General features: G+C 44.2%; 1 protein-coding gene across 1 annotated transcript in view; it reads left to right on the top strand.

The window, feature by feature from the left end:
* The first annotated feature begins 22978 nt into the window (after window positions 1-22978).
* Window positions 22979-27743, top strand: part of LOC122550820 (LHFPL tetraspan subfamily member 6 protein-like) — a 176667-nt gene continuing 171902 nt past the window's right edge. Inside the window, exons 1-2 of the mRNA XM_043692122.2 lie at window positions 22979-23195; window positions 23635-24149. Of these exons, the coding sequence (XP_043548057.1) occupies window positions 23762-24149 (388 nt within the window). The 5' untranslated portion in view covers window positions 22979-23195; window positions 23635-23761. The remainder of the gene's footprint in view (window positions 23196-23634; window positions 24150-27743) is intronic.

The following is a 27743-nucleotide window of genomic DNA, read 5'->3' as shown; positions in this document are numbered from 1 at the left end:
GATTCACCCATGCCACCTTAACCACTACCAGCATGTGAGTACTGCCTGAAAAATAGCTCTCTTAAAGGTACCTTTATCAATCAGAAACCTGTGAAGCAGAATCTCGAAGAAGAACAAAAGAAGAGACGAATTCAGAGAAAATTGAAAGCTACCTGGTTTTGAGATAAGAAGTTTTGTTTTGTAAGTCTTATTTGGGAATTTTATCAGACTAGTATTGTAGAAGGGGAAGGTAAAAGTTAGGTTAGAGGAAGGAGTTATACGTAGTTGTTATTTAGTTATTCTCTGTTATACTTTAGGAAATCAAGTTGTTCATTTTTACTTTAAATAGTTCTTGGCTGATCAAAGTTTCACAGATTGCTGCATGGGATAAATCTTTGCTGTGTTGCTGGTTTTAAATTAGCCGAGGGTTTACCCTATAACAACAGTTTGGATAGTCATCAGGATTTGAACTGGTTTAGACAGATTTGAATAGACTTGGGAGTATGAAAAATCCCAACAGATTTAAACACTTGCAGGTTAGTGTCCTAGATCTTTAAGCAAAACATAGTTGAGACAATTTGTTTAATTTCAGTGACTAGTGGTTAATTAAAATAAAGGGAGAGAAATGGCTCTTAACATTGCTAAAGAGATTCTGGGATTTGAAGATGATTTTCAAATTTGCCAAGAAAGTTTAGAAGTAAAGAAAAAGGCCATAGTTTTAGAATTAGCAAATAAGTTAGATTTGGGTTTAACCAAGGACAAAGGTAAAGCTGAAATTGTAAGGAAGTTACTTAAACATTTAGGTGTGTCAGAGAAACACACAATGCCATAGAGGTAGACAAACTTAAATTACAATTGAGGAAAATGGATTTAGAAGATAAACAAAGAGAGAGAGGAAAGAGAGAGAGGGGGAGAGGAAAAAGAGAGAGACAGAAGGTTCTTGGCTGAGCAAAGAGAGAGGAGAGAGAGGGAGAAAGGAAAAAAGAAAGAGAAAGTTCTTTGCTGAGCAAAATGAAAGAGAATTTGAACTTGAGAAACTGCAACTTAGTCACGAAAGTCAAGTAAACAGGATGGAGATTGGAAAAAGAAGGTAGTGATATATATATATATATGTCAAAACTGTGCCACATTTTGATGAGAAAAATGTTGAAGCCTTCTTTATTTCATCTGAGAAATTGGCTAGGTAGATGAAGTGGTCCCATGATTTATGGGTAATGTGAGTTCAGACTAAACTGATAGGCAGAGCTAATGAGGTGTTTGCCGCACTGTCAGATGAGATGTGAAGAGGTTAAATAGACTATTTTAAGTGATTATGAATTGGTACCAGAAGCATATAGACAGCGGTTCAGAAACACAAAGAAGGAACCAGGTCAGACGTATGTTGAGTTCAAAAGAATTAAATATAGTTATTTTGATCGTTGGTGCAAGCTTTGAAAATAAAGACCTTTGAGGCTCTAAGAGATATTATTCTGCTGACTTCCAGAGATGGTAAGAATTCTTGTGGAGGAACAGAAAGTCCAGGAAGTGAGAAGGGCAGCAGAATTAGCAGATGAGTATGTGTTGGTGCATAAGACAAGCTTCCAGCCAAAATTTCATCCTGTGAGGGATGGAAATTGGGAGAAGGGGAGATTCTACACTACTAAACCAAGAGTTGAGCATACTCATAAGATTTTACCACAGGTTAAAGAACCAAAGAGGGTGGACAAGAGGTGAAAGGCTTCAGGTGTTTTTACTGTAATGGCATGGGACACAAAAGTTTACAGTGCTGGTGGTTTCAGAAGGGCACTGGGAAAAGGTGTTTTCATTGCCAGAAGGTGGAACACATAAAGTCACAATGCTGGTCATTAAAGAAAGGCGTTGTTGGAAAAGATGTGGTAAAAGAAGCGAAGCCAGTGGCATTAGTGAGGGAAGTAAAGGAGACCCAACAAAGAGCTGAGGAGCTGCAGGAGAGTGCACAGCATAGGCAGGAGCTAGGTATGGAGTTAGTACCTAATCTCTACAAAGAATTTGCCTCTGTGGGTAAAGTTTACTCAGAAAGAACAGAGGGAGATGGACAAGAAATTATAATTTTGAGAGATACAGGATCTAACCAGTCGCTGATAGTAAGAGATGAGCGAGTATGCACTCTTTCTGATCTATTACCCGAGAGTGTGGTAATTTGTGGATAGATCGACAGAAATTTAGCATTTCCCTATGTAAGATCAGGTTGGAGTGCCAACTCAAGACTGGGGAACTTACAGTGGGAGTGATTGACAGAGTGTCAGTTCCAGGAATACAGTTTGTTCTTGGCAATGATTTGGCAGGATCCAAGGTGAGAGTGACACCTCTTGTTGTGGAGAAGCCCAAGAAAGACCAAGAAACTGAGGAGTTAAAACAGAAATATCCTGATATTTTCCCACTCTGTGTGGTAATCAGATCCCACTGTCATAAGTCACAGCACGAAGTGAAAAGTAAAGAGAAAGAAGAAGGAGTTGAGGTTCAGTTAGTGGAGACCCTGTTTGACATAATAGTGCAGGAAAAGCCTGAACAGGCAGAAGGTCAGACAGAAGTGTTTACTCCTGAAAGAATAAGAGACTTGCAACAGCAAGACAAGACAATTAAAGATATATATGTGGATGCATATTCCGAAAATGAGGCAGAGAATATTCTGGAGGGTTATTATCTGAAAGGTAGAATCCTCAGGCAGAAATGGAAACCAAGGCACGTTAGTGCAGAGGAGAAATGGGCCGAAGTGCACCAGATTGTGTTGCCGGTAGCATACAGTCAGGAGGTGTTACGGGTACCACATGAACTACCTGTAGGAGGTGACCTAGGGATATGAAAGACTCAGGCTAAGGTACAAAAACATTTTTATTGGTCTGGAATGCACAAGGATGTGGTTAACTTTTCCTGAACGTGTCATATATACCAAATGGTAGGTAAGCCACAGGCGGTAATAAAGCCAGCACCTTTGTTGCCAGTTCCTGCATTTGAAGAAACTTTCATGCGGGTTATAATTAATTGTGTAGGTCCACTCCTGAGAATTAAAAGTGGGAACCAGTATTTGTTAACCATAATGGGTGTCTGGACTAGTGGTGCTGGATGAGCACAGCAGTCCTGGCAGCATCCAAGGAGCTTCGAAATCGACGTTTCGGGCAAAAGCCCTTCATCAGGAATAAAGGCAGTGAGCCTGAAGCGTGGAGAGATAAGCTAGAGGAGGGTGGGGGTGGGGAGAAAGTAGCATAGAGTACAATGGGTGAGTGGGGGAGGGGATGAAGGTGATAGGTCAGGGAGGAGAGGGTGGAGTGGATAGGTGGAAAAGGAGGTAGGCAGTTAGGACAAGTCCGGACAAGTCATGGGGACAGTGCTGAGCTGGAAGTTTGGAACTAGGGTGAGGTAGGGGAAGGGGAGATGAGGAAACTGTTGAAGTTCACATTGATGCCCTGGGGTTGAAGTGTTCCGAGGCGGAAGATGAGGCGTTCTTCCTCCAGGCATCTGGTGGTGAGGGAGCGGCGGTGAAGGAGGCCCAGGACCTCGGCAGAGTGGAGGGGGAGTTGAAATGTTAGGCCACGGGGCGGTGTGGTTGATTGGTGCATGTGTCCCAGAGATGTTCCCTAAAGCGCTCTGCTAGGAGGCGCGCAGTCTCCCCAATGTAGAGGAGACCGCATCGGGAGCAATGGATACAATAAATGATATTAGTGGATGTGCAAGTAAAACTTTGATGGATGTGGAAGGCTCCTTTAGGGCCTTGGATAGAGGTGAGGGAGGAGGTGTGGGCGCAGGTTTTACAGTTCCTGCGGTGGCAGGGGAAGGTGCCAAGATGGGAGGGTGGGTTGTAGGGGGGCGTGGACCTGACCAGGTAGTCACGGAGGGAACAGTCTTTGCGGAAGGCGGAAAGGGGTGGGGAGGGAAATATATCCCTGGTGGTGGGGTCTGTTTGGAGGTGGCAGAAATGTCGGCGGATTTGGTTTATGCGAAGGTTGGTAGGATGGAAGGTGAGCACTGGGGCGTTCTGTCCTTGTTACGGTTGGAGGGGTGGGGTCTGAGGGCGGAGGTGCGGGATGTGGACGAGATGCGTTGGAGGGCATCTTCAACCACGTGAGAAGGGAAATTGCGGTCTCTAAAGAAGGAGGCCATCTGGTGTGTTCTGTGGTGGAACCGCTCCTCCTGGGAGCAGATACGGCGGAGGCGGAGGAATTGGGAATACGGGATGGCATTTTTGCAGGAGGTAGGGTGGGAAGAGGTGTAATCCAGGTAGCTGTGGGAGTCGGTGGGTTTGTAAAAAATGTCACTGTCAAGTCAGTCGTCATTAATGGAGATGGAGAGGTCCAGGAAGGGGAGGGAGGTGTCAGAGATGGTCCAGGTAAATTTAAGGTCAGGGTGGAATGTGTTGGTGAAGTTGATGAATTGCTCAACCTCCTCGCGGGAGCACGAGGTGGCGCCAATGCAGTCATCAATGTAGCGGAGGAAGAGGTGGGGAGTGGTGCCAGTGTAGTTATGGAAGATCAACTGCTCTACGTAGCCAACAAAGAGACAGGCATAGCTGGAGCCCATACGTGTGCCCATGGCTACCCCTTTGGTCTGGAGGAAGTGGGAGGATTCAAAGGAGAAATTGTTAAGGGTGAGGACCAGTTCGGCCAAACGAATGAGAGTGTCGGTGGAAGGGTACTGTTGGGGATGTCTGGAGAGGAAAAAACGGAGGGCTTGGAGGCCCTGATCATGGCAGATGGAGGTGTAGAAGGATTGGATATCCATGGTGAAGATGAGGCGTTGGGGGCCGGGGAAACGGAAGTCTTGGAGGAGGTGGAGGGCGTGGGTGGTGTCTCGAACGTATGTGGGGAGTTCCTGGACTAGGGGGGATAGGACAGTGTTGAGGAAGGTAGAGATGAGTTCAGTGGGGTAGGAGCATGCTGAGACAATGGGTCGGCTAGGGTGGTCAGGCTTGTGGATCTTGGGAAGGAGGTAGAACCAGACAGTGCGGGGTTCCCGGACTCTGAGGTTGGAAGCTGTGGGTGGGAGATGTCCTGAGGTGATGAGGTTCTGTATGGTCTGGGAGATGATAGTTTGGTGATGGGGGGTGGGGTCATGGTCGAGGGGGCAGTAGGAAGAGGTGTCCTCGAGTTGGCGTTTGGCTTCAGCGGTGTAGAGGTCAGTGCGCCAGACTACCACTGCGCCCCCTTTATCCGCTGGCTTGATGGTGAGGTTGGGATTGGAGCAGAGGGATTGGAGGGCTGCGCGTTGTGAGGGTGAGAGGTTGGAGTGGGCGAGGGGGGTAGATAGTTTGAGGCAGTTAATGTCCCGGCATCAGTTGGAAATGAAGAGGTCGAGGGCAGGTAATAGGCCAGCGCAGGGTGTCCAGGTGGATGCAGTGTGTTGGAGGTGGGTGAAGGGGTCCTCGGAAAGTGGGCGGGGGTCCTGATTGTGAAAGTAAGCTCGGAGGCGGAGGCGGCGGAAGAATTGTTCGACGTCACAGCGTGTATTAAATTCATTGATGCGTGGACGGAGGGGGATGAAGGTGAGTCCTTTGCTGAGGACTGATCGTTCGTCCTCAGTGAGGGGGAGGTCTGGAGGGATGGTGAAAACTCGGCAGGGCTGGGAGCTGGGATCTGGTATGGGTGTAGAGCTGGGAGTGGGGGCGGAACCTGTAACTGGAGTGGGTGTGATGGTGGGGGGAATGGGGGTGGAGTCATGAGCATGGATAGTGTTCCCCTCGGGGTTCTGTGGGATGGGGATAGTGACAGAGGGGTCTGTGGGGGGCATGTCAGCAGAATGCAGGTGAGTGGTGCTGGTGAGGACGGAGGTGGTGGTGACCACAGCAGTAGGGGTGGCTGAAGTCACTGAGCATGTGGCATCAGCGATGATGTGAGGGGCGGACGTGATGTCACGTGTGATGCATTAGGAATTGTGAGGGTTGGAAGTGGTTGTGGGAGTGGCCATGATGGGGGCGGAAGTGACATCATCAATCAGCGTGGGGGTAGCAGCTGCATTAGCCGCATGGCTAATGACGTTTGAGTAGATTCCGAGGCCAGGGGAATCTTCTGGAATGTTTGAGGAGCGCTGGTTATGGAGGTGGGTAGATAAAAGTTTGTTGTACTTACAGTTTTTGATGTTTGAGATGGAATTGAAATACTGTTTGTTGAGAGTATGAATTCTCCTGAGGATGTAGTACAGAGTGGGTCCTTTGCAATTCTGAGAGAGTGTGGCCCTCAGCTGAGGCAGGGCTGACTGTAGAGACGTTAGGTGCCGGCGCATTGCTGCAAGCGTGGAGCGAAGGATCTTGAAGGAGAACTGTTGCTGGTGTTTTTGAATCTGTAGTCTGTACTGTTTGTCCTGTTCGGGTCCGAACTCTGCTGGTTTAAAGGTGGTCCGGGGTCCGTGTGGGATGAATGGATGTGTCTACCAGATTGTCAGAAGCAATTCCAATACAGAGTATCAAGGCAAAAAGTGTGGTAGAGGGGTTAGTAGCTTTCTTCACACGGTATGGGCTACCCAGAGAGATTCAGTCAGACCAAGGGTCAGATTTTACTGCTAGGCTGTTTAAGGAGGTTATGGATAGCTTGGGTATACAGCACTTTAAATCCAGTGCGTATCATCCTGACTCCCAGGGAGCTTTAGAAAGGTGGCATCAGATTTTGAAAACCATTTTGAGAGCGTACTGTCAGGATTACCCGAATGACTGGGATAATGGTATCCCATTCGTATTGTTTGACATTAGAGATGCCCCAAACAAATCTACTCAGTTCACTCTCTTTCAGTTAATATTCATTCATGAAGTGAGAGGCCCTTTGAAATTTATTAAAGAAAAATTGACAGGACCAAAGTCAGAGATCTCACACTTAGATTATGCATCAGAGGTGAGGAAGAGATTAAATAGAGTAGGTGAGTTAGCTAAGCAGCACCTAAAGAGGGCACAGTATAGAATGAAGCAGGTGACAGATAAAAGCTCTGAGACTTGGACGTTTTCCCAAGGGGATGACATGTTAATACTATTACCAGTGATAGGAGAACCTTAGATTACTTACAGTGTGGAAACAGGCCCTTCGGCCCAACAAGTCCACACTGACCCGCCGAAGCGCAACCCACCCAGACCCATTCCCCTACATTTACCTCTTCACCTAACACTACGGGCAATTTAGCATGGCCAATTCACCTAACCTGCACATTTTTGGATTGTGGGAGGAAACCGGAGCACCCGGAGGAAACCCACGCAGACACGGGGAGAATGTGCAAACTCCACACAGAGAGTCGCCAGAGGCGGGAATTGAACCCGGGTCTCTGGCGCTGTGAGGCAGCAGTGTTAACCACTGTGCCACCGTGCCGCCCATAAGATTAGATTACATTACAGTGTGGAAACAGGCCCTTCGGCCCAACAAGTCCACACCCACCCGCAACCCACCCATACCCCTACCTTTACTCCTTACCTAACACTACGGGCAATTTAGCATGACCTGCACATCTTTGGACTGTGGGAGGAAACCGGAGCACCCGGAGGAAACCCACGCAGACACAGGGAGAACGTGCAAACTCCACACAGTCAGTCGCCTTCAAAGCCAGGTTTAGTGGTCCTATCAAATTGCGAAAAAGTTGAGTGATGTAAACTATCTAGTAAAGATGGAAAAAAAAAGTATCGAGTATGTCATTTGATCATGTTGAAACCGTATTATACAAGAGAGAAAGAATTGGAGAAACAGGTGTTAGTTACTGCCCCACAGAATGAGGAATCAAATCCAGATGATGTGGATTTTGATGTGCCTCAAAACAGATTTAATAATGAAGAAGTCCTTGAAGAGTGCTATAGGTTAGAAAGCTATCTGTCTCAGGAGCCTAGAACAAAGTTGAAAGATTTGTTACTGCAGTATAAGGACAAATGTAAGACTCAGATGGCGAGGACCAATGCTATTGTACATGAAGTAGACATTGGGACTGCTGCTCTAATAAAACAACACCCGTATCGGCCTAATCCTTTCAAAGTCAGACAGGTCCAGATGGAGGTGGAGGCCATGCTCGACAAGGACATCATCGAACCAAGCCAGAGCGAGTGGAGTTTGTCAATCATCTTAGTTCCCAAACCAGACAGAACTCAGAGATTCTGTGTGGATTAGTGGAAGATCAATGCCTTTACAAAATTGGACTCATATCCAATTTCGAGATTTGGGGACTGCACCGAGAAAGTCGGACAACCCAGTTACATCACCAAGTTGGACTTAATACGTGGTTACTGGCGGATACCTTTATCAGAGTCAGAGAAAGAAATTTCTGCATTTGTAACCCCAAAACGGGCTATATCAGTTTAAAGTGATGCCCTTTGGAATGAAGAATGCATCTGCCAAATTCCAAAAACTCATTAACATTGTTGTGGCTGGGTTAACAACTTGTGCAGTGTATTTGGACGATGTAGTAAATCCTGGAAAGATCACATGGTACAGTTGGCAGAGTTCTTTGAATGACTACGAGAAGCAAAACTGGTGATTAAGTTAAATAAAATTGAATTCGCGAAAGCAGAGGTGACGTTCTTGGGACATAACATTAGCCATGAAAGGTTGACCCCACAGAAAGCAAAGATGAAGGCCATCGAGGAATTTCCACAACCAACCTCGAGGAAAGAGGTGCTTCAAATCTTAGGACTCAGTGGATTCTATTGAAAGTTTGTTTAAACTTCAGCAGTGTAGTGGCACCGTTAACCAATTCGCTGAAGAAGAACACAAAGTTTCAGTGGACAGAACAATGCCAGGAGAAAGTGAGGACTGCAGATGCTGGAGATCAGAGCTGAAAAATGTGTTGCTGGAAAAGCGCAGCAGGTCAGGCAGCATCCAAGGAGCAGGAGAATCGAAGTTTCGGGCATAAGCCCTTCTTCAGGAACAATGCCAGAAGGCATTTGACCATTTGAAAGCCATATTAACCACCAAAACATTTTTACCTACACTTTTCAAAACCTTTTTAAAGTCACCATCAATCCTAGTGACATTGGAGTTGGAGCTGTACTCCAACAGGAAGATGAGGATGGGATTGGACTGCCAGTTGGTTACTTTTCAAAGAAGATCAAATTCCACCAGATGACATACTCCACAATCAAAAAGGAACTATTGAGTTTGGTACTGGCCTTACAACCTTTTAATGTGTATGTCATGAACAATGAGTCATAATCCGCTTACATTCTTAGAACGCTTTACAGACAAAAATATGAGACTATTTCTATGGAGTCTTATGTTATAGACTTTTAATTTAAAAGTCATACCTGTTGAGGGTAATTGCAGATGTATTATCACAGATTTAACTGATAATTTGTATTATTTCATGTTTTATATATATAGATATATGGGAAGAAGTTAAAGTGAACTTATATTAACGTTATCTGTATCTTAGGGTAATGTATTTCAAGAATAGAGGTAAAAATGAAGCCATCTTTTCATTATGATGGTTTATTTTTTCTTAAGGGAGTGATGTAATGAAGATGTGGGTTTACTGTACCTTTAAGAGAGTTAGAAGCTTGAAGAAATATGTGACAGCACCAAGTGTTCTCAATAAGGTAACAATGTAAGACTGGGTCGAAAGCTAGATGAGCTAGGTTGCCAGGAAATGACAAAACAGACTCGAATTAGGCCAACAGTTTAAATTTTACCCCCAAAAATATACCAAACTCTAATCCAGTTTGAATTTAGTATATTGACAATTTTAAAAGCCAATGACACAATCTGATGCTTTGGGGTATAAGACTGGGGAGGGTGTAAGACCGGGAAAATTTGAACAGTTGAGAGGAGAACTGCCAAGCCACCAGCCTGTAAAGACTGCCTGAAAAATAGCTCTCTTAAAGGTACGTTTATCGATCAGTAATCTGTGAAGCAGAATCCCCAAGAAGATCAAAAGAAGATACAAATTCAGAGAAAACTGAAACCTGCCTGGTTTTGAGATAAGAAGTTTTTGTTTTGTAAATCTTAATTGTGAGTTTTATCGGGTTAGTATTGTGGAAGGGGAAGGTAGAACATTGATTAGAGGAAGGAGTTGTGAGTAGTTGTTATTTAATTATTCTCTGTTATACTTTAGGAAATAAAGTTAATTTTTCCTTTAAATACTTCTTGGTCTATCAAATTTTCACAGATTGCTGCACGGGATAAATCTTTTCTGTGTTGCTGGTTTTAAATAAGCAGGAGGGTTTACCCCGTGTCATAACATTGTCACATTCTATGAATGAATAAACAAATGTATTCAGTGGGGAACTTTTAGGATTTTGGACTGTCACAGATATATTGACTGAAGGATTCTAAACAATTCCCATGGCACTTGATTTACAAGGTCACAAGTGGATTAAAAAGTAGAAGTCATTTGATCCATCCTAATTCATCAGTCCAGAAAAACCATAAAGTTCTCTCATTGCAGCATTCAATTCATTTTTAAAATTTCTTTTTTGTTTAATTACACTTTTCATACTAAATACAACACTTTTTATTAAATGTAGGACTGATTTTTTCCATTCTTTGACAAAGTGGTTGATGGAGTGAGATTCATGGCAGCCATGGTCTTCTCTCACAATCTTCTGCTCCTTGTCTCATTAATGATGCAGCTGGCCCCTTTGGTGCCCATCCTGTGGAATCATGGAACTGCTCACCACTACCAAAACCATTGTGCTGTTTATGCTGCTACATTAAATTCCAGTTGCACACCATTTCAGACACTGCAAGCCAGAACTGTTGTCCACACTGTGCTCGTGTTCTATTATCCCCAAGGAAATGGCTGAGAAAGGCCAAATTGTCTCTTGGTTCATGCACAAGAACCTAGAGGTGCTTAGGGATGGGTATGGTGGAAAAGAGAGCAATAGACCCTCCTGTGGATTGGCAAAGTATGTCATGCCACCAGTTTCAATCAGCCTGGACCAAGATAATGACCCAGATAAAGACCTATGGGGAGTAGGTAGGAAAGTGGACTTGAGACCAGGATAAGTTCAGCCACATTCATGTCAAATGTTGGACTGTGCTCGAAGGCTGAATTGTTTACTTCTGCTCTTAATTCCTATGTTCCAATGTTCTGGGTCAATGCAGTGTCTCTCATGAAACTTCACAACCCTGCAATGCAATGAGAGGGTTATTGACAATCCATGTTCTGCAAGAATAAGTGTCAGCAATTTCTCTCTGCTACCTCACATTCAGAGGACTTCCACTCACTTCAACTTTGTCGCTGCACATTCATCTTCCAAGGCACATGTCTTACAACTCTTTTTATTGCATGGCTTTCAACCACCTCTTGCTCCCAACCAAATCTTCTTTCCCTCTACACTACTTACCCACTCATTGGAGCCCTTTCACCATCTCTCTTACTCCTGCCTCATTATTACCTACTCTCCTATTCATTTCTATCATAATTAATCTCTCCCTTTGTCTGTTTGCTGGAAAAAATGCCAACTGTGGACCAATATTTTCACAGCACCCAAATTGCTATACCTGTAATCCTTGGATTGGTTGCACCTGACCTGCAGGACTAATCATATCCAACTCATTACACTGGTACCAGATGGGTACCTTGACAGACTGTGGTGCTACCCCTAAATGACTGTAAAATCCCTTGTCTCCACTAAGGACTGGTACCCTTTGGTTTTCACACAGGCCTTTAGCTTAATGCACTTGCAGTGTGTTTGAAGGGTAACTTGTTGGCACATGCTATAGATGTGACATTAAAGCATCAAGGTACCATACAGCATCATGTACACTCCTTTGACTGTTCAGTGCTGTGAACTATGATAAACTGCCACCTCTTTCTACAGACTAACAAGCAATGCAAGCCACAGAGGCTGGCAACCTCCAGGTATGCACAATTTGTGGCAGTGCTATTGAAAGTAAATTATAAGCCACAAAGTGCAACCTGTGTAGATGCATGGGATGTTTTGTACGTTCCTGCATGTATTATGAGCTGGTAGAAGCATACAAGTCATAAATGTTCCTGAGCTCCAAAGTGAAGCCGTGAAGGGCAGAACTGGATTTGAGCTAGTCTGAGAGCAGGCATGATGTAAGGCTAGTGGTTTGGCAATGTCCACTTCAGAGGATGAAGCATGGAAGAAGAACATGCCATTGAGCAGGGACTCTATGGTGAAGTCCAGGAGAAGCAAGCAATAAGCAGAACCCAGCATGCAACTGCTTTGACTTTCATATTGGGAATTTGTACTATCTAGTTTCTCCGAAAGTCAGTGGAGAACTGGGAGCCACAGAGAAATAAAGCAGGTTTAGCTAACAAGGGATGCAAATGCATGGAAATAAGTTAGTCTCTGCTCACTAGTAAAATTCTAAAATCACTATTTAAACCTTAAGTGGAAAATTGGATTTTTTTCCTTGACGTTGAGAATCTGATTTTTCCATTTTTGCCCTATTTTCCCAACTTTTTTGCCATTGCCTATTCCACTAAGTAGAGTGGATGATTTTGCCCATAATATTATATCAATATCTGTCTACAAATGCAATTAAAATCTCTCTGCATTCACTTATTGACAACTTTTGCATTATAAATTCAAATCTAGGAAGTTTACATCAGATTGGAAAACAGCAAATCTGACTCCTCTATTCAAGAAAGGAAGTAGATAGGAAGCAGGAAATTAAAGGAAGCTTAACATTTAACAGAGGGAAATGCGAGAATCCATTATTAAGGAGGTTACAGTGGGGCACTTTAGAAAATCTCAACATAATCAAATAAACATGGTTTGACAAATGGAAATCATGCTTGATTAACTAAACGAAGTTCTTTGATGAATTTGAAAACTGAGTGGACAAAGGGAAACCTGAGGATGTACTATACTTAGATTTCTAGAAGGCACTTGACAAGGTGCTGCATCAAAGGATAGTATGTAAAACAAGTGTTCATGGTGTCGGGATAACATGTTAGCATTGACAGATAATTTGGTAAACCTATGGAAACAGGGAATGGACACAAATGGGTCATTTTCAGCTTGGCAAGATGTGATGAATGGAATGCTATAGGAATCAATACTAAAACTTTAATATTTACAATTTATGGTGGTTAAAATTTCTTATGATAGATAGGGAATAAAGATATTACAAAGATAGATAGGGAACTACGTTGGGGAGAGGACTTCCAACGCCACCATGGCCGGTGCATGGCAGTGACTTCTGGAACCAGAAATCAATGCTGTGATTGGCATGCTGATGCTGATCATGTACATAGGGCATCAGAATGACTGCACAAACACACAACTTATGAGGAACTTCAGACATAAGGAGTCTGCAAAGGAATTTAGATAGGTTAAGTGAAAATTTGCCAAATGTAGTTAAATATGGGAACTTTGGCAGGAAGAATAGAAAAACTGCATATTATTTAAAAGGAGAGAAATTGCAAAGCTCTGAGGCACAGAGGGACCTGGTACTGCATCACAAAACATTGGTATGCATGTAGAGCAAGTGATTAGGAAGTCAAATAAATTTTATTGCAAGAAAATTTGAAAATAATTTTAGAGATGTTTTCATACAATTGTATGGAGAGTTTTAGGGTCCCTTCTGGAGTATTCTGTATAGTTTGATCTCTTTAATAAAGGATGTGCCTGCATTATAATATGTGGATTGGAGGTGTGCCATTTTATGAGGAAAGGTTTTACAGGCTGGGCCTGCATCCATTGGAGTTTAGAAGAGTAGGAATGTTGAAACATATGAGATCTTGAGGTGCCTTGACACAATGGATGTTTAAAGAATGTTTTTCCTTGAGGAAGAGACTCTCAGGATCTAAGATTAAAGAGTTGTACATTTAAGGCAGAGATGAAGTTTTTTTTTCTCTCACAGAACCACGGGTCGTTGGGACTCTCTGCCTCAGAGAATAGTGGAGGCTGAGTCATTGAATATATTTTTAAGGGAGGTAGATGAATTCTTAGAGTAGAAAGTGAGGTCTGCAGATGCTGGAGATCAGAGCTGAAAATGTGTTGCTGGAGAAGCGCAGCAGGTCAGGCAGCATCCAGGGAACAGGAGAATCCGCCTCCAACCTTATAGTCCCACAACCCGCACCACCCGCTTCTACCTCCTGCCCAAAATCCACAAACCTGACTGCCCCGGCCGACCCATTGTCTCCGCCTGCTCCTGCCCCACCGAACTCATCTCCGCATACCTTGACACCGTCCTGTCCCCCTTTGTCCAAGAACTCCCCACCTACGTTCGGGACACCACCCATGCCCTCCACCTGCTCCATGATTTTCGCTTCCCCGGTCCCCAACGCCTTATTTTCACCATGGACATCCAGTCCCTGTACACCTCCGTCCCCCATCACGAAGGACTCAAAGCCCTCCGCTTCTTCCTTTCCCGCCGTACCGATCAGTACCCTTCCACTGACCCTCTCCTTCGACTGACTGAACTGGTCCTCACCCTGAACAACTTCTCTTTCCAATCCTCCCACTTCCTCCAAACGAAAGGAGTAGCCATGGGCACCCGCATGGGCCCCAGCTATGCCTGCCTCTTCGTAGGATATGTGGAACAATCCATCTTCCGCAACTACATTGGCCCCACCCCCCACCTTTTCCTCCGCTACATCGATGACTGTATCGGCGCCGCCTCGTGCTCCCACGAGGAGGTTGAACAGTTCATCCACTTCACCAACACCTTCCACCCTGACCTCAAATTCACCTGGACAGTCTCAGATTCCTCCCTCCCTTTCCTCGACCTTTCTATTTCTATCTCAGGCAACCGAATCAACACGGACATCTACTACAAACCGACCGACTCCCACAGCTACCTGGACTTCACCTCCTCCTACCCTGCCCCCTGTAAAAATGCCATCCCATTCTCCCAATTCCTTCGACTCCGCTGCATCTGCTCCCAGGAGGACCAGTTCCAAAAACGTACAACCCAGATAGCCTCCTTCTTCAAGGACCGCAATTTCCCCCCCGACGTGGTCAACGATGCCCTCCACCGCATCTCTTCCACTTCCCGCTCCTCCGCCCTTGAGCCCCGCCCCTCCAACCGCCACCAGGACAGAACCCCACTGGTCCTCACCTACCACCCCACCAATCTCCATGTACAGGGCATCATCCGCCGTCATTTCCGCCACCTCCAAACGGACCCCACCACCGAGGATATATTTCCCTCCCCTCCCCTATCAGCATTCCGTAAAGACCACTCCCTCCGTGACTCCCTCGTCAGATCCACACACCCCCCACCAACCCAACCTCCACTCCCGGCACCTTCCCCTGCAACCGCAGGAGGTGCAAGACTTGCGCCCACACCTCCCCCCTCACCTCCCTCCAAGGCCCCAAAGGAAACTTCCATATCCGCCACAGATTCACCTGCACCTCCACACACATCATCTATTGCATCCTCTGCACCCGATGTGGCCTCCTCTATATTGGGGAGACAGGCCGCCTACTTGCGGAGCATTTCAGAGAACACCTCTGGGACACCCGGACCAACCAACCCAACCACCCTGTGGCTCAACACTTCAACTCCCTCTCCCACTCCGCCAAGGATATGCAGGTCTTTGGACTCCTCCATCGCCAGACCACAACAACACGACGGTTGGAGGAAGAGCGCCTCATCTTCCGCCTAGGAACCCTCCAACCACAAGGGATGAACTCGGATTTCACCAGTTTCCTCATTTCCCCTCCCCCCACCTTGTCTCAGTCAAATCCATCGAATTCAGCACCGCCTTCCTAACCTGCAATCTTCTTCCTGACCTCTCCGCCCCCACCCCAGTCTGACCTATCACCCTCACCTTGACCTCTTTCCACCTATCACATTTCCGACGCTCCTCCCCTAAGTCCCTCCTCCCTACCTTTTATCTTAGCCTGCTGGACAAACTTTCCTCATTCCTGAAGAAGGGCTTATGCCCGAAACGTCGATTCTCCTGTTCCCTGGATGCTGCCTGACCTGCTGCGCTTCTCCAGCAACACATTTTCAGCAGTAGATGAATCCTTAACCAACAAGAGAACTAAAGCATTTTATGGGTAGGTTAAAAAATGGATGAGACCACATTGAGATCAGCCAAGATCTTATTAAATAGTAGAACTGACTCAAAATGTCTTATTGACCTTGTCCTAATCTTAATTCTTATGTTTGTATATTTATTCTAACCATATCTTGTAAACCTTTACAGAGTTTGTCTTCTTCTTCCTCTGATCTACTACTGTGAATATTCCATTAATCTTTCATGCACATAAAAGAAATATGAATTAAGAAGGAAACTGGGAGAAAGATATGTCTGTGAGCATTTGCATCCAAATGTAAACTTACAGTTGTTTACCTGAAATTTCCACAGATCCCTGGAAGGAAATTGGGGAAACAATCTCTTCACATATTCCACATTTCCAGGAGAGCCAGAGAGTGCGAGACATTGCTGCCCATGGTCGACATCAACTTGTCCATGGAGGCAGCCAGACACTCAAGTACCATGGAAACATGATACAAATTGAATTGCTACAAATAGAATTATACTCCAAAATGGAACATTTTGCTTTCTTTCCAAGGGAAAGGATTAAAGAGTTAAAAAGCTTTTAATAAAACTATACTAGGCTGCAGCTGGAATACTGTGAACAGTTGGGCCCCTTATCTTAGGAAAGATATACTTGCATTGGAGGCAGTCCAGAGAAAGTTCATGACGCTAATACCAGGTATGGAGGTATTACCTTATGAAGAAAGGTTGAGTGGATTGGGCCTGTACTCATTGGAATTGAGAAGATTGAGAGGTGAACGTTTTGAAGCAAACAACATTCTTAGGGACTTGTCAGGGTAAACACAGAGAGGTTGTTTCACTTCGTGGGAAAATTCAAGACCAGAGGGCATAATCTCACAATGAAGTGTCACACATTTAAAATAGAAATAAAGAGGAGAGTAGTGAATCGTGGAATTATGTACTGAGGACATTGAGGCTCGTTTGATAAGTATATTCAAGACTAAAATAGACAGATTTTTAATCAATAAGGGAAACAAGGGTTATGGGAAAAAAGGCAGGAAAGTGGATTCGATGACTATCAGATCAGCCATAATCTGAATAGCAGGGCAGACTCAGATTCTTCTTTTCTTTGGGGAACTTTTGGTCCAGAGCTTCCTGTTTCCAGTGTCAACCTTTTAGCATTCTGACCATGTTTGAGTTGAACAACCTACCCTTCAGCACCAGCCAGAAATGGCACTTTTAGCATCTTTTAACGACCTACTTTTTGTATATTGAAAATACGTATGTTAATAATATGTTTCTGTAACTCTTATATCCAAGAATATAGCGGACAACCAAGACGAGTCTACCATCACTGTTATGGACTTCATTAGCAAGTGCATTGAGAACTGTGTGTTAAAGAAGTCAATCCATGTGTTCTCCAGCTGGAAACCTTGGATGAACTGGAAATTCACTGCCTACTGAAGACCAACCATGCAGCATTCAAGTTGGATGAGCCAGTCCTATACAGAAAATCCAGATATAACCTCCACAAAGCCATCAGAGATGCTAAGAGACAGTACCGGACCAAGATAAATGGCCCAAAGCTATCATATGGACACCCACCTGTGGCAAGGCCTATACAACATAACAGGATACAGAATGAAGCAGAGCAACATAGTGGACAAAAACAGATCTCTCCCTTACGTGCTCAATGCTTTCTATGCTCGGTTCGAGCAGAATGCCAGTGGCATGGTGTCACCTGCCCCGACAGTGTCGGACACACCTGTTCCCTCCATCACTTCTGCAGATGCCAGATCATTTTTCCTGAGAGTCAACCCAAGGAAACCGATGGGCTTAGACGGAGATCCCAGTCGTGCACTTAGATCCTGTTCGGACCAGCTGCCAAAGGTTTTCCCTGACATTTTCAACCTCTCCTTGCTACAATCTGAAGTGCCCACTTGCTTTAAGAAGACACCCATCATTCCAGTATCAAAGAAAACACATACTATGTGCCTTATTGACTACTATTCAGTGGCTCTGACCTCCATAATCATGAAGTGCTTTGAGAGACTGGTCATGGCCCACATCAACTTTAGGCTCCCAGCCTACCTTGCTCTCCTACAATTTGCCTACCGGCAAAACAGTTCCACAGCAGACACCATTTCCCTAGCCCTACACTCATCTCTGGAACATCTAGAAATAAGAACATCTACATCAGACTCCTACTCATTGACTACTGCTCCACCTTCAACACCATTATCCCCTACAGATTGATCTCAAAAATCTGAAAAACGAGGTCTCGGCTCCACCCTTTGCAACTGGATCCTCGGCTTCCTGACCCACAGACCATAATCAGTGAAGATAGACAACTGCACCTCCTCCATGATAACCCTCAACACTGGCACACTCCAAGGATGCCTTCTCAGCTCCATACTGTACTCCCTGTACACTCACCACTGTGTAGCCAAATTCCGTACAAATGCCATATACAAGTTTGTCCTGGACCTCCCAAATGCAATGGTCAATAAGGCACAACAACATCTCTTCTTCCTCAAGTGGCTTAGGAAATTCAGCATATCCAGAAGGACCTTCACTAACATCTGCCGATAGAGTCATAGAGATGTACAGATGGAAATAGTTCCCCGGTCGAACTCGTCCATGCCAGCTGGACATCCCACCTGTAAGCACCCGGCCCATATCCCTCTAAATTCTTCTTATTCATATAACCATCCAGATGCCTTTTAAATGTTGTAATTATACTAGCCTCCACCACTTCCTCTGGCAGTTCATTCCATACACGTTCCACCCTCTGAGTGAAAAGGTTGCCTCTTAAGTCTCTTTTATATCTTTCCCCTCTCACCCTAAACCTATGCCCTCTAGCTCTGGATTCCCCCACTCCAGGGAAAAGACTTTGTCTATTTATCCTATCGGTGTCCCTCATGATTTTATAAACCTCTATAAGGTCACCCCTCAGCCTCCGATGATCCGGGGAAAATAGCCCTAGCCTATTCAATCTCTCCCTATAGCTCAAATCCTCTAACCCTGGCAACATCATTGTAAATCTTTTCAGAACCCTTTCAACTTTCGCAGCATCTTTCCGTTAGGAAGGAGACCAGAATTGCACGCAATATTCCAACAGTGGCCGAACCAATGTCCTGTACAGCTGCAACATGACTTCCCAACTCCTTTACTCAATACTCTGACCAATAAAGGAAAGCATACCAAATGCCTTCTTCACTATCCTATCTAACTCTGACTCCACTTTCAAGGAGCTATGAACTTGCACTCCAAAGTCTTTTTGTTCAGCAACACTCCCTAGGACCTTACCATTAAGTGTATAAGTCCTGCTAAGATTTGCTTTCCCAAAATGCAGCACCTCGCATTTATCTGAATTAAACTCCATCTGCCACTCTTCAGCCCATTGGCCCATCTGATCAAGATCCTGTTGCAATCTGAGGTAACCCTCTTCGCTGTCCACTACACCTCCAATTTTGGTGTCATCCGTAAACTTACTAACTATACCTCATAAGCTCACATCCAAATCATTTATGAAAAATAGTGTACTCAGCACTGATCCTTGTGGCACTCCACTGGTCACAGGCCTCCAGTCTGAGAAACAACCCTCCACCACCACCCTCTGTCTTCTACCTTTAAGCCAGTTCTGTATCCAAATGGCGAGTTCTCTATGTATTCCATGAGATCTAACCTTGCTCACCAGTCTCCCATGGGGAACCTTGTCAAACTCCTTACTGAAGTCCATATAGATCACATCTACCACTCTGCCCTCATCAATCCTCTTTGTTACTTCTTCAAAAAACTCAATCAAGTTTGTGAGACATGATTTCCCACGCATAAAGCCATATCGACTCTCCCTAATCAGTCCTTGCCTTTCCAAATACATGCATATCCTGTCCCTCAGGATTCCCTCCAACAACTTGCCCACCAACGACGTCAGGCTCACTGGTCTATAGTTCCCTGGCTTGTCTTTACCACCTTTCTTAAACAGCGGCACCACATTAGCCAACCTCCAATCTTCCGGCACCTCACCTGTGACTATCGATGACACAAATCTCAGTAAGAGGCCCAGCAATCACTTCTCTAGCTTCCTACAGAGGTCTAGGGTACACCTGATCAGGTCCTGGGGTTTTATCCACTTTTATGCATGTCAAGACATCCAGCACTTCCTCCTCTGTAATCTGGACATTTTTCAAGATGTCACCAACTTTTTCCCTGCATTCTATATCTTCCACGTCCTTTTCCACAGTAAGTACTGATGCAAAGTACACATTTACTATCTGCCCTATCTCCTGTGGCACAACACAAAGGCCACCTTGCTGATCTTTGAGGAGCCCTATTCTCACCCTAGTTACCCTTTTGTCCTTAATGCATTTGTAAAAACTCTTTGGATTCTTCTTATTTCTATTTGCCAATGCTATCTCATGTCCCCTTTTTGCCCTTCTGATTTCTCTCTTAAGTATACTCCTACTACCTTTATACTCTTCTAAGGATTCACACGATCTATCCTGTCTATATTTGACATATGCTTCCTTCCTTTTCTTAACCAAACCCTCAATTTCTTTAGTCATCCAGCATTCCCTATACCTACCAGTCTTTCCTTTCACCCTAACAGGAATATACTTTCTCTGGATTCTCATTGTCTCATTTCTGAAATCTTCCCATTTTCCAGCCATCCTTACCAACCTTCTTAAACAGTGGCACCACGTTAGCCAACCTCCAGTCTTCCGGCACCTCACCTGTGGCTATCGATGATACAAATATCTCAGCAAGAGGCCCAGCAATCACTTTTCTAGCTTCCCACAGAGTTCTAGGGTACACCTAATACCATCAAATTTGGCCCTCCTCCAATTTAGAACTTCACCAGAAGGCGTTGACCTTTCCTGGTAGATGGATTCTATACATCTATACAGCATCTTCACTTTAGATGCACCATAGAAAGCATTCTATCTGGATACACTTAGTCGAATCTCAGATAGTGATGAAACAAACTGCATATGGAAGGTGGAATACCTGGAAAAATGGTGCACTGAGAACAACCTAGCGCTCAATGCCTGTAAAACCAGGGAACTCATTATTGACGTTCGGTGGGATATTACTCATGCCCCTACACATTAACAGCACAGAGGTGGAACGAATGGAGGATGTCAAGCTCCTGGGAGTTCTGATCCACAACAAGCTTTCTTGGACTCTTCATGTGGACACACTGGTGACAAAGGAAATTTGGTACGTTGGCGAATACCCTTGCCAACGTTTATAGGTGCACCATCTAGAGCATTCTGTCTGGATGTATCACTACCTGGTATGGAACTGTACCATTCAAGATCAGAGACGTTTACAGAGAGTGGTGAACTCGGCTCAGACAATCACAAAGGCCAACCTCCCATCTACAGAATTCATCTACCAGGTCCACTGTCAAGGAAAGGGTACCAGCATTCTCAAAGATCCATCTCACCCTGACAGTGTTTTTCTACAACCTCTACCAATGGGGATAAGGTACAGAAGCCTGAACACATGCACCAGCTCATTTCGAAACAGTTCTACCCTACTGTTGTTAGAATACTGAATGGACTCACAAACTCTTAACATTTGCCTGTACCTGTAGTTTTGTTTACCTATTACTTACTTATCTATGCTACTTAACTATGTGATCTGCCTGTATTGCTCACAAGACAAAGCTTTTCACAGTGCTTCGGTACATGTGACAATAAATTCAATTCAAATTCAAATTCAACGTAATGAACCGATACAACAACTGCTCTTCCCAGGACCATAAGAAACTGCAGAAAGTTGTGTGCACAGTCCAGATCATTACAGAAGCCAAAACCTCCCATCTATGGACTCCGCTTACACTTCTTTTTGCCTTGGAAAGGCTGCCAACATCATCAAAGACCTCTCCCACCCCAGTAATTCTCTCTTCCAACCTCTTCCATCAGGCAGAAGATACAGAAGCTTGAACATATGCACTAACAGGTTCAAGAACAGCCTTCTGTTATTAGACTGCTGAATGGGCCTAACTTCAAATAATGTTGATGTTGCTAACGCTGAGCTTGCTTTGCTCACCTCCTGTGAAGCCATAACCTTGTATGCCTTACTCTGTCTAAGCACCCAATGATCTGCCTACTCGCAAATCAAAGCTTTTCACTCTACTTAGGTACAGTGAAATAAACCAATACTACAGTAAATCAGATCAAAACAAATATTAGCAGTCCTATATTGACACTCAGAAGATAGGATGGAATAACTGCACTGGCATGAGTTTTAAATCTCCTAACTCATATTTACAGGGAGAAGGCGGGAAAGTGGAGTTGAGGATTATCAGATCAGCCATAATCTCATTGAATGGCAGAGCAGAGTTGAATGCCCTCTTTCAGCTCCTATCTTATGTTACTGGAGAACTGTAATGCAAAGATCAGGATAATATATTGTATAATAGTGTGCAACTAGAAAAGTTTATTAGAATTGCAGACAATAGTCATTATTAGATGAGGTAGAACCAGAGAGAGTTGCAGCAGACTCAAAGTTAATAGCCTCTTCAGTATACGGCTGATCCTTGATACCCAGACCTCATAGTGGGCAACATTATGAGGACAGAGCAACTACCTACGGAGGTCGATGGTGTCAGCTCTGACCAGAACTCGTCGGCTAAATTGACGAGGGTCTATGGTCAAACTACATCGGAATGCAGGATCTGTGACCGCATATGTCTTGCAGAATAAGCAATGAGACAGTCAGGTTTTGCTATCAGTGCATCACAGAGTTTGTTCGGCAATAAATATACGGTCAAGCATTCCTTCAATACACAAGCAGTAAAACAAAACAGATTCAGTCTTTCATTGGCTGCACATCCTGCACTGGCAATAAGCCATTTCCCAGTATAACCACTCCGGACTGAATGGCCTCCTTTGCTTTGTCAGCTGCGTTGAGACTGTGGGGACGGAAAGCTGACTAGTTTGGCCTCGCTGACCTGACCCCTCTTGCTCCGGTGGGTGCGTGCCTGTGACTTGCCAGACACATGAAAAATGTGAAGGGAATTTCGATACAAATTCGCAGATTGCCTCCGTTTTCCAGAGGACTGGGGGTGGGCGGGGTTGGGGGCGTGTTTTTTTTTGTTTGTTTTCTGGGAGTTTAGGTCTGATTGACGGCTTCGGGGCTGAGCTGTCCGGAATATTCATTCCCCCGCCTCGCAGACTCGCTCTGCTCCTCGGAATGTGTGCTGAATATTTCCTGTCAGGCAGAGCGGTACAGTGAGACACTCGGGGATTGACTGTGTTGTGTGTGCGTGCGGGAGAAAGACTCAAAATCCAGTCTCTGTTGGAGGGAAGTTCTTTTCTAAGATTGAACCTTTTCGGACTTCAGGGAGGATCCGCGCGGAAGATGTAAGTACTGGCTGAAATAGAATGGCACTTTAGGAGTTTCACAAATTAAGTCCTTATTTTTTAAAACATATAATTATTAGGGCAAACAATTATGGATACATAGCTTTTAAATTTATTTTTCCCAGTTAGTTTATAAAAGAGTTCCACGGGATTATGGTTTTCCAAAACAATCGTGAAGACCAGTTTTGATTGTTTAGTGGCGTTTCACGTCCTCTTATTGATTAAAAAGTTGTTTAAGGATCTAGTTCATTAAACAATTCCCCGCTGTTTAAGGTGGTTGCCAAGCTCAGATTCCAGACACATTTGACGCCGACAACGCTTTCTTCAGAGCAGGCTTCCTCCAACTGGACTATCCCGACAGACGTTCAAATGGCAACTTTTGTTAAAAAAAAATCCGATTTAATAAACAGTTCTTTTTTAAACCTCTTGTTTCAATCAGGGTTTCCCAGAAGGGAGGAAGGCAGCATGAATAAGACGGCTTCAGAAGAGCTCAGCTGAAGTTCAATGGAATAATTATTACCGAGGAAAAAGAGTCTGCAGAGGGATCTGTGGCATTGCTAGGGGAGATGTCTTCAAGTCTAACTTGTGTCGGGATGCTGTGGGCTACGCTGTCCCTGCTGTGTGCTGCAGCCTCCTGCACCGGCTTCTTTATGCCCTACTGGCTGCTGGGCTCCCAACTCGACAAGCCGGTCAGTTTCGGCGTGTTCCGCCGCTGCACCTACCCGGTGCGCCAGGAGGGTCAGCTGCAGTCGGTGGTCATGGTGGAGCAGTGCGGCAGATACGCCTCTTTCCTGGGCATCCCCAGCCTGGCCTGGAAGATCTGTTCGGTGGTGACCGGGGTGGGATGCGGTCTCCTCCTGCTGGTGGCGCTCACCGCGCTCATGGGCTGCTGTGTTTCCGAGCTCATCTCCAGGACAGTGGGCAGGGTGGCTGGAGGCATTCAGTTCGTGGGAGGTAAGTGCCTTCAAGTGACACAGAGGACTGACTCTGCGTGTGTGTGTGTGTGTGTGTATGTGCGCAAAATGGGTCTCAGCAGGGGACCACCACTCATTTTCATCTACTGCTCCTTGAAAATAGCATCTACAGTTTAGTTAACTGTAGACTGTCACGCCGTACGTTTGTTGTGAGAGACATTAATCCTTACTATGAACATGCCCTCAGACATCAGATTGGAGTCAGAATAGTAGTTTCGTGAAATCCCATCTCCTATTTCCATATGCTTCAATATGACACATTATTGTTCATTTGCAATGACCATAATCATAAGCCTTGAAGAAAATGCAGGGCAGGTTAGACAGCATTCAGATGTAGAGATAGCTTTTGTTATTTACAGTTATCCTTGCTTTTATTGATGTACTTGATTCATTTATGTATGCTCTCCCTGCCTCAATGGACTAGTGGTGTGCTGTGTTTTGCTTCACAGAAAAGTGTTTTGCACCAGGAGGATTTGAGCAGCTAATCTGTGCTGATATTTCGGTGCAGTGCTGAGGGGCTGTTTACACTGTTAGAGGTGTTTTATTTTTGATGAGCCTCCAGGTATCCGATGAGGTCTGTGCAAAAGATCCTGTGTTACTATTCCAATAATAAGCAGCAGAGCTTTTGGGTCCTTTGTCAACAAATACCACTTAAGGGGGTTATCATCATAGAATCACAATGTTTACAGCAGAGAAGGAGCCTTTCAGTCAATCATGTCTGTTCCTGAGGGAACAATTCACCTAGTGCTCCTCCCCTGCCTTCTTTCCATAACTCTGTACATTCCTCCATTAAGGTTAATCAATTCCTTCTTGAATTCTGTGGTGGAACCTACCTCCAGCTTACTCCCAGGCAGTCCATTCTAGATCCTAACCACTGATGTGTTAAAAAGCTTCTCCACATATCATTATTACTTTTGCCAGTTACCTTAAATCTGTGCCATCTTGTTCACCAATTGGAATAGTTTATTTACCCTATCTATGCTGCCCATACCCATGTGACTTTGAAGACCTTTATAAATATGAGGAGAAAGTGAGGTCTGCAGATGCTGGAGATCAAAGTTGAAACTTTATTGCTGGAACAGCACAGCAGGTCAGGCAGCATCCAGGGAACAGGAGATTCGACGTTTCGGGCACAGGTCATTCCTGAAGAAGGGCCTGTGCCCGAAACGTCGAATCTCCTGTTCCCTGGATGCTGCCTGACCTGCTGTGCTGTTCCAGCAATAAAGTTTCAACCTTTATAAATATCCTCTCCATCTTCACTGCTCTGATGAAAATAATCCAAACTTCTCCAATCTAAGTACTGGAGGTTCCTCATTCCTGGAACCATTCCTGTGAATCGTTTTTACATCCTTTTTTGTGTCAGCTTATTGGTATTTGACTATCTTGAGGAAATTGGAAATGACAAAGTAATTCATTGGTTTTGAAGCACTTTGGGATGTCCTAAAGACATGTAAGCTATTTTATAAATGCAATATCAATTTTTCTCTGAATACATTGGGACTAACTTTACTGAAGAAAAAAATCTTAAAATCTAATCATTTCAGTCACATTTATGAAGACAGATGGTAAGCCTGCCAAAAAGTATTATAGGATATGAAACAGTATGGTAAACTGAATAATGGTTTTACTGAAATTGGTTTAATGAGATTCGGAATAATGAACCACAGAAGAACAGCGATTGACTGGGTTGGGAAGAAGCCAAACTGCTTATGTTGTACTCTCGAAACTTGATGATGCCAGATACAGGAAGCACTCTGATTCCTAAAGGATGGTAAAGCAATCACCTTGTATCTTCATTGCGTTTGAAAGCAATTGCTGTAAAAATCTGACTTGCATGAAAGCATAAATAAACATAATTGTAAAAGCAATAATGAAATAAGAAGAGTTATGCAAAACTGAAAACTCCTTTGTCGACATAAAAGCAGCTCATTCTGGATGCACCGTTATGTATAGTTGTGGACAGAATTACATGTGTATGTTCAGCTTGAATTCAGTTTAAATCTCACTATGGTTATGTGTAGTAGCTTAGAACCTGCATGAACATATGTAAGGTCATCGTGTGGAAGTCTGATGTAGCATTGCCAGTTACTCTTCTGATTTATATGTTTTCTTCCAAGTTTTTGCATTGGTGATTATGTCAAAGATTTTGGAAAAAGTCAGATGTACATTGTCATTGCTATTGATTCTCATTCCAAAATGCTAAGGAAGTGTTATCCTTGAGAGTTAAATGAAGGATTTAGTAAGCATGGTTACATAGCAGGTTCCCAGATAAAAATACAAGTGACAAATCTCCAAATAATCAGCTTCATGACAGAACCAGAAAGTGCTGAATAAACTCGGCAGATCTGGCAGCCTCTGTGCAGAGAGAAACAGAATTAACATTTTCATCTCTGAAACCAAAGGGGGCCGGAAAATGAAGGTTTTTATGCTGTTGGCAAAGTGAGATGAGGAGTGAGTGGACCAGCTGGTGAGGGTGCCCAGAGCAAAAACCAAAAGGAAAGAAATAGATAAGAATAGGTTCTACCTGTGAGTGTTAAAAATAGTAAATAGGTCAGCTCTGCAGAGGGGAATTCCATGCAAATGTGATATTGAGTGAAAGAGAATTGTGTAATTAAAGTGGAGGGTAGTATTCTTACTCTGAACTTGTTGAAGTTAATGTTGAATCTGGAACACTAAAGTGCGTGAGCATAAAATGAAGTGCTGATCCTCCAATTTGCATTGGGCTTTCATAGAATTCTGCTGCAATTGATTGATTTATTGTCACATGTATAGTGAAAGGCTTTGTTTGCAAGCAGTACAGACAGATCATAGTAAGCAAGGATGTACAGATTAAAGAAACTTAGACAGAGGCATACAGGTTACATGCACAAGGTATGCAAGATCAACATTAGCAAGATCAGCATTGTTGGAGGCCAGAGAGTCCATTCATCAGTCTAATAACAATTGGGAAGAAGCTATTCTTGAACCTACTGGTCTGCGTGTTCAGGGTTCATGTATCTTTTACCTGCCAGAAGAGGTTGTAGGAGATCATTACTGGGTGTGATGGGTCTTTGATGATGTTGGAAGTCTTTCTGCAGCAGCGAGAAATGTAAATGGAGTCCATGGATGGAAGGTTGGCTTCCATAATGATCTGCCAGCAGTTCAGTAGTTTCTTACAGTCCTGGGCAGAGCAGTTGCCATTCTAGACTGTTATGCACCCGGACAGTATGCTTTCCATTGTGCATCTGTAGAAGTAGCCTTCTTCTCCAGCACTTTATACTTTTTTCAGATCACCAGCCATCTGCAGTATTTTGCTTCTATTGATAAGATCTCTTTTGTTGTCCCAGATGTCCATACTCTTCAAAACATACAGCCCTCCTAGATTTCTCAAGTCTTCTTCCAAAGATTCTGTTGTGCAATAGTTTATAATTGCACAGGTGCAGCCTGCCATGCAGCTTAGTTGGTATGGCTTAGACCAAATGGAACGAGGCTAATTATACTTTAATTAAGGGATAATTGAGTGAGATCTGGATATGAATACATGTGGAACAAGTAGTCCGTATGTTGAGTTTTGTATTGTATAAGCTGAAATAAA

The sequence above is a fragment of the Chiloscyllium plagiosum genome, unplaced genomic scaffold (genome assembly GCF_037043375.1).
Source record: "Chiloscyllium plagiosum isolate Xiang-an unplaced genomic scaffold, Cpla_swu_hap1 HiC_scaffold_6, whole genome shotgun sequence".
Taxonomy (NCBI): domain Eukaryota; kingdom Metazoa; phylum Chordata; class Chondrichthyes; order Orectolobiformes; family Hemiscylliidae; genus Chiloscyllium; species Chiloscyllium plagiosum.
The sequence above is the reverse complement of the archived record's forward strand: the minus strand, read 5'-3'. Positions and strand labels throughout refer to the sequence as shown.